The 7,500-nt window shown below is 46.5% G+C and overlaps 2 protein-coding genes across 5 annotated transcripts in view; one reads left to right on the top strand and one right to left on the bottom strand.

Annotated features, from left to right (window-relative positions):
- LOC130380437 (receptor-type tyrosine-protein phosphatase zeta-like) overlaps nucleotides 1–7,229 on the top strand; it is a 53,101-nt gene extending 45,872 nt beyond the window's left edge. The window contains exons 24-31 of the mRNA XM_056587631.1: nucleotides 1–81; nucleotides 661–754; nucleotides 1,071–1,144; nucleotides 1,744–1,899; nucleotides 2,186–2,338; nucleotides 2,773–2,915; nucleotides 3,496–3,631; nucleotides 4,493–7,229. The exon at nucleotides 1–81 is cut by the window's left edge and continues 66 nt beyond it. Coding sequence (XP_056443606.1) covers nucleotides 1–81; nucleotides 661–754; nucleotides 1,071–1,144; nucleotides 1,744–1,899; nucleotides 2,186–2,338; nucleotides 2,773–2,915; nucleotides 3,496–3,631; nucleotides 4,493–4,639 — 984 coding nt within the window. The 3' untranslated portion in view covers nucleotides 4,640–7,229. The remainder of the gene's footprint in view (nucleotides 82–660; nucleotides 755–1,070; nucleotides 1,145–1,743; nucleotides 1,900–2,185; nucleotides 2,339–2,772; nucleotides 2,916–3,495; nucleotides 3,632–4,492) is intronic.
- Nucleotides 7,083–7,500, bottom strand: part of LOC130380673 (HMG box-containing protein 1-like) — a 10,130-nt gene continuing 9,712 nt past the window's right edge. For all 4 annotated transcript variants that reach the window (XM_056587953.1, XM_056587950.1, XM_056587951.1 and 1 more), the window contains one exon: nucleotides 7,083–7,500. This exon is cut by the window's right edge and continues 1,475 nt beyond it. The gene's annotated coding sequence lies outside the window, so the exon portion shown is untranslated.

Below are 7,500 nucleotides of genomic sequence, written 5' to 3'. Positions count from 1 at the left end.
TCTGACCTCCTGCACGCCTACGTGTCGCGGCTTCTGATCCCGGGGCCCGCGGGCCGCACGCGCATGGACAAGCAGTTCAAGGTGTGTGCGTGTGTGTGTATTTGTGTGTTTGTGGTCGTGCACACATGTGTGTAATGATAAACTGAAGTACGTACTGTCTCTTTCTTTCATGTTTTTTTGTGATGATTGAATATTTATAAAGTTGTATTGATCTTCTAAAGCCAGTGAGCCCACTGAATCAGATGGAATACTAACACCATGTGATTTAGAAATCACATAGTCATTATGTGATTGGGAGTCTTGGGAACGGGGGGGAGGGGCGTGTTATCCCCATGGTTACGACCCACGCTAACTTTATGATACATTTCAGCACAGTCGTTATGTAACAGTTATGAGCGTTATACAAATCAGTGTTGTACATGAAATCCACCACACACGGTAGTGTTGTACTAAAGGTGTCTGGGAAGCCTAACCCTCGGACTCGGGTATTAAATTACTACGTTTACGATTGTATAAGTCAAATGACAATTTTTAAAACAAAAAAAAGTTTTGGGTTCAATGGCTCTTAAAGTCTATCTGCGCTCTGCCTCACTATTTGTGTTGTCTTGTGTGTGGTGTTGTGTTGTGTGTGGTATTGTGTTGTGTTGTTTGTCGGAGCAGCTGATCAGCCAACGCCAGGCCCGACACGCGGACTACAGCACGGCCCTGAAGGACGAGAACGCAGACAAGAACAGAGCGAGGGCCCTGATGCCTGGTGAGGACACACACACACACACCCACACTAAGACACGCAATCACACACACACATACACACATACACACACACACATGCACTCACGCACACAAACACACACACTCACACACACACACATGCAAAAACAGAAACTCACACACACGCATGCAAAAATACATTAACTCACACTCACTCACTCATTCACACACACGCATGCACTCACTCACACACACACATGCAAAATAAAACAGACAGACACATGCACAGACCAACAAGGTTTCCATCATCATACATGTCCTTGAGTAATATTTCCTGACCCCTGACCCCTGACCCCCAGTGGAGCGCTCCAGAGTGTGTCTGACGGCGTCCGAGTCCAACGCCACGGGCTACATCAACGCCTCCTACGTCATGGTGAGCCCCGCCACACCCAATCAGAGCGCCTCGCTGTTAATAGGCCAACCAATCAGAGATGTGACCGCTGTCGCTTTAAACCAGCCAACCAATCAGAGATGTGACCGCTGTCACTTTAATTCAGCCAACTAATCAGAGATGTGAACAATGTCGCTTTAAATCAGCCAACCAATCAGAGATGTGAACACTGTTGATTTAAATCAGCCAACCAATAAGAGATGTAAACATTGCATGGTTCAGCTCTCTATGAAGGAACAAAGTTTGCTCTCAGTCTCACTTTTAAATCATGTAAGATGAAAGTGAAAGTAAAAAGCTAATCTAATACATTGAATTCAACTGGACCCAATAAAACAGCATGTGTCCTTGTGTGTATGTGTGTACTCTTGTGTGTGCGTGTGTCCCCATGTGTGTGTGTGTGTGCGTGTGTCCCCGTGTGTGTGTGTGTGTGTGTGTGTGTGTGTGTGTGTGTGTGTGTGTGTGTCCCCGTGTGTGTGTGTGTGTGTGTGTGTGTGTGTGCGTGTGTGTGTGTGTGTGTGTGTGTGTGTGTGTGTGTGTGTGTGTGCGTGTGTGTGTGTGTGTGTGTGTGTGTGTGTCCACAGGGCCGGTATCACAGTAAGGAGTTCATCGTGGGCCAGGACCCTCTGAGCAGCACCGTGGCCGACTTCTGGACCATGATCTGGGAGCACAGCGCGCACACGGTGGTCTCCCTACCGGACCCCCATTCAGTGGTATCTGTACCGGACCCCTACACCCAGGTCAGTTCACCCCCACGGTGGTCTCTCTCTCTCTCTCTCTCTCTCTCTCTCTCTCTCTCTCTCTCTCTCTCTCTCTCTCTCTCTCTCTCTCTCTCTCTCTCTCTCTCTCTCTCTCTCTCTCTCTCTCTCTCTCTCTCTCTCTCTCTCTCTCTCTCTCTCTCTCTCTCTCTCTCTCTCTCAATGCAAGCAAACGAGAGTAGTGAGTTTAAGGCGTCATATTCCCCTTTGTCTGTTGGCCGTGGTCTGATTGGATAGGGTCTAATTGGCTTTGTGTTATGTATTTCAGGGGGATGGGGAGGTAACCTGTGTCTATTGGCCAATTAAGGACCAGCCAATGAGCTTTGAGGGCCTCATTGTGTCGTTCTCGCGGGAGGAGCATTTATCTCTGACCAACGACGAGAAGATTCTCGTCCAGGACTTTATACTGGAGTCCTCACAGGTAACACACACACACACACACACACACACACACACACACACACACACACACACACACACACACACACACACACACACACACACACACACACACACTAACAGACTAACACACACACTAACAGACTAACACACACACTAACAGACTAACACACACACTAACAGACTAACACACACACTAACAGACTAACACACACACAAACAGACTAACACACACACAAACACAGAAAGACACATATAACCCACATACACAGAACACACGCAGAAAGAACAAACACACAGACACACAGATCAAACACACACACACACACACACACACACACACGCAGAAAGACACACAGAAACACAATCAAACACACACAAAAACACAAACCCATTTTCAGAAACACACGCTCACACACACGGCCTCCTGATGTCTTCCTCTCCGTCCGGGGACAGAGCGACGGCGTGCTGGAGGTGAGGCGCTACAGCGCCACCTGCTGGCCCAATCCCGACGGACCAATCAGGAGCAGCTTTGAGCTGGTGGCCGCCGTCCGGGAGCACAGCGCCAACACGGCCGGGCCCACCGTGGTGCACGACCCGTGAGTACCCCCGTGTGTGTGACCTGGGGAAAAAGGGTGTGTGTGTTATTATGTGTGTGTTTGTTTTTGTGTCTAACCCCTGTGTTTTGTGTGTGTGTCTGTGTATGTGTTTGTGTCTAACGTGTGTGTGTGTGTGTGTGTTTATGTGTATTACGTGTGTGTGTGTGTGTGTTTACATGTGTCTAACGTGTGTGTGTGTGTGTGTTTTTGTTTGTTCTTAATGTGTGTGTGTATGTGTGTTTACATTTGTCTAACGTGTGTGTGTGTGTTTATGTTAATGTGTGTGTGTGTTTTTAATGTTCTTAATGTATGCGTGTTTATATGTGTTGAATGTGTGGGTGTCTGTGTTTTTGTTTTTAATGTGTGTGTGTGTTTATATCTGCCTAACGTGTGTGTGTGTGTGTGTGTGTGTGTGTGTGTGTGTGTGTGTGTGTGTGTGTGTGTGTGTGTGTGTGTGTGTGTGTGTGTGTGTGTGTGTGTGTGTGTGTGTGTGTGTGTGTGTGTCTCTGTGTGTGTGTGTGTGTGTGTGTGTGTGTGTGTGTCTCTGTGTGTGTGTGTGTGTGTGTGTGTGTGTCTCCAGGCTGGGGGGCCCCACCTCGGGGCTGTTCTGCGCCCTGTCCTCTCTGTCCTCCCAGCTGGAGGAGGACGCCGCGGTGGACGTGTACACGGCCGCCCGCATGACCAACCTGAGGAGGCCGGGGGTCTTCAACGACCTGGTGGGGGGCGCGCACACACACGGGGAAACACACAAACACTAACGCACACACGAACGGGGAAACGCACAAACACTAACGCACACACACACGGGGAAACGCACAAACGCACAAACACTAACGCACACACGGGGAAACGCACAAACGCACAAACACACAAACACTAACGCACACGGGGAAACACACAAACACCCAAACACTAACGAACACGGGGAAACACACAAACACTAACGCACACGCAGATACACGGACACACACGCATAGAAACACACTCACGCACACACACATTGTGGAAACACATAAACGCACGCGCACAAACACACAAACACCAACGCACACGCAGATGCACGGCCACGGACACACACACTTAGAAAAACACACACACACATAGAAACACACTCTCACGCACACGCACGCACGCATGTAAATACACAAATGCGCGCAAGCACACAACCAAACACACACACGTACACGCACACATAGATACACGGACACATACACACATATAGAAAAACACACACACATAGAAACACACACTCACGCACACGCACACACGCATTTAATTGCACAAACGCGCGCACGCACACAAACAAACACTTACAGTCAAGCACACACACACAAAGATACACGGACACATACACACATATAGAAAAACACACACGCATAGAAACACAAACACATAGAAACATACGCGCACACACACACACACACACACACACCAGATTACTATAGCGATATTTATCTAGCTGTATTTTGAAACCTGGTTGCGCAACAGGGCGAAAACATTGAGTTTGGATTGCCGGCCTTGACTGTTCAACCTCACGTTGGTCCTTCCCTCCCCCCTCCGGCCCCCCTCTACCCCAGGAGGGCTACCAGTTCCTGTACCGCTCCGTGCTGAGCCTGGTCAGCAGCCAGGAGGACCAGAAGACCCTCCGCTCCCCCGAGACCAACGGCTCCCTGCTGCTGGGGACCACCGCCAGCATGGCCGAGAGCCTGGAGTCCCTGATGTAGAGCCTGGAGTAGAGCCTGGAGTAGAGACTGGAGTCCCTGATGTAGAGCCTGGGGTAGAGCCTGGAGTAGAGCCTGGAGTCCCTGATGTAGAGCCTGGGGTAGAGCCTGGAGTAGAGCCTGGAGTCCCTGATGTAGAGCCTGGAGTCCCTGATGTAGAGCCTGGAGTAGAGCCTGGAGTCCCTGATGTAGAGCCTGAAGTCCCTGATGTAGAGCCTGGAGTCCCTGATGTGGAGCCTGGAGTCCCTGATGTAGAGCCTGGAGTCCACGATGTAGAGCCTGGAGTAGAGCCTGGAGCTCCTGATGTAGAGCCTGGAGTCCCTGATGTAGAGCCTGGAGTCCCTGATGTTGAGCCTGGAGTCCATGATGTAGAGCCTGGAGTAGAGCCTGAAGTCCCTGATGTAGAGCCTGGAGTCCACGATGTAGAGCCTGGAGTAGAGCCTGGAGCTCCTGATGTAGAGCCTGGAGTCCCTGATGTAGAGCCTGGAGTAGAGCCTGGAGCTCCTGATGTAGAGCCTGGAGTCCCTGATGTAGAGCCTGGAGTAGAGCCTGGAGCTCCTGATATAGAGCCTGGAGTCCCTGGTGTAGAGCCTGGAGTACCTGATGCAGTTCCAGGCGGAGCTCCACTACTTATAGAGGAGGAGCGCTGATCATCAAACAGGTTAAAGCTGCTGTAGGTAAGAGTGGACAGTTGGGAAGAGAGAGAGAACGGAAAAGAGCGGAAGAGTGAGGTTCTGAAAATAGACGCCCTCTCTCTGCTCCCTCCCTATAGATTTACGCCAATGAGGGATGTTGTGTTTCACACACCTGTGATTGACAGGCAAGATGAACTCACCGCACCAATCAAGGAAGAGATGCCCTGATTGGTCAGAAATTAGGGGAAATGGTCTAAAATGTAGGTCTCGTTCAGAGGCCGACAAAGTCAACAAGTACCGATATTCTCACCAAGCCTTTCAGTCCCTAACAGCTGACGGTTGGCTAGGCCACTTTAAAAAAAAAAGTTCTGATAATATCACCTCTTAAGTCTTACCTACAGCACCTTTCATAAGTACGCTCACACGCACAATCGCGGTACCTACGCATGCTATGTCTGGGGACGATGCATGTTTACATATAACAGATACAATTAAACTAGGAATTATTTGATTAAACTAAGCATTAGTTGAATAACGTATTCAACTTGGCAGCACAGTGAGCATCCTAAGGGCAATGAGCTGCTGGCTAGGATGGGGAGGCTAAACCACGCAGCTAGGTTACATTAGCCTTCAGATTAACCATCGCTATCGTTGGTGGGAATTATTATTCATATTATTAGTATTGTTATGCTTTTGACTGTTATGTTTGAGCAGTTTAGCTGCTCGGCCTACGCATAATAATATCAATAATACCAATACATAATAATAATAGTTATAATATTAATGATGATGATAATAATACTAGATAGGGGACTAAACAAAGAATAGTTTTAGCTTGAGTTACAATTATTGAAATAAGTGAACCAAAGAAAAAAAAAGTATTTTAAAGGGGTGTTACGGCATCTATGTGACCCTGCCGAGGTAGAACCCAGGGGGGTTCTGGGAAAGAGTCGGTTGCGTCAGACACAGCCCATTGTCCACTGTGCCTTCCCCATCTCACCTCCACACACCTCGAGTGGTTTGAAGTTCACGCAAGAAAAACTGCAACTATAAGCCCACTAGATTACAGAGCTGCGATGTTTTGGCCGTCGACTGTTTCGCTGTTACTTTGTTATCTCTGTGATTTTTTTTTTTTTCTTCGATGTTACGGCTAATGCATCTTAAAAAAATAACCGTAAAGCTGAGCAAAAGCGTACAGATACGATTAAACGAGAAATCACCTGCAAACTGTGAATGCTCTCGAAGCGTGTAATATTCAATTTATTGTCGTACACGACCGGGAAATAAATGAGTCGCCAAATGTTGTGGTCACTGAATTTATACTAAGCCATCGTTGTAAATAAGATAAGTTACATGGACAGCCATAGAGACAGCATTCCTCCCTGCGACCGGTTTAATCTAGGACCCGATTTCTCGGTCCGTCCGTTGTTGTTTTACTGTTTTCGTCTGTGATTTTACAAACGAACTGTTTGTACGTTTTGTTGGAGAAATCCTATAGTTTTACGAGAATGCTTTTGGGAATGCTTTGTATTTACTGATCCTATGTTTCTATGTCTATTAAGCGGTACATTTTTGGTCAGAAAGCCTTTTTAACGATTCAGTGTGTGAAAGGAAGGTCCGATATAACATTTGTGTAAATAACCCTGGATCTATGGGGAGGCCAAACTTCTGTTTATATACTACTATATTTCTATTTTAATACGAAGATGATTTTTTAGTCATTTACAACGATATATATATAACAGTGTTTTATAATTTTAGCCTATCAAATATTGATTATATGATATAAACAATTGAATTATCCTTTTTTTTCTATGTGTTTTGAACACAGGAGAACTTTAATGTGTGTCTTTGTCAAACTATGAAAAGGCACGGTATGTTTATAGTGACCAATGGGAACAATATTTTAAGCAATTGAATAAAAAAAAAGTAATACAAAAAATATGGATCTTTTTTCTTTTCTTCCAAGAAAGAAACCTTTAGCCAATGAGTGGATCGTTTGGAGAGTTGTTTTAAAAATACTATTATTTGCTCCACCTAACATTATTTTAAGTGTATAATGAAAGACAATCAGCCAGCGTACAAGTCTCATGCTTTTATTCATACTAGTCCATTGCATTGCTTTGTGTGTGCTGTTTCACCTGTTCATAAGAGTACGATTCTAACTAAAACATAATTAACAACCACAACAGATTAAACAAATTTCAAGGCAGGAACACAAAAGAAAAA

The sequence above is a fragment of the Gadus chalcogrammus genome, chromosome 4, assembly GCF_026213295.1.
Source record: "Gadus chalcogrammus isolate NIFS_2021 chromosome 4, NIFS_Gcha_1.0, whole genome shotgun sequence".
In the NCBI taxonomy this organism is placed as follows: domain Eukaryota; kingdom Metazoa; phylum Chordata; class Actinopteri; order Gadiformes; family Gadidae; genus Gadus; species Gadus chalcogrammus.
This window is presented reverse-complemented; position numbering and strand designations above follow the sequence as displayed.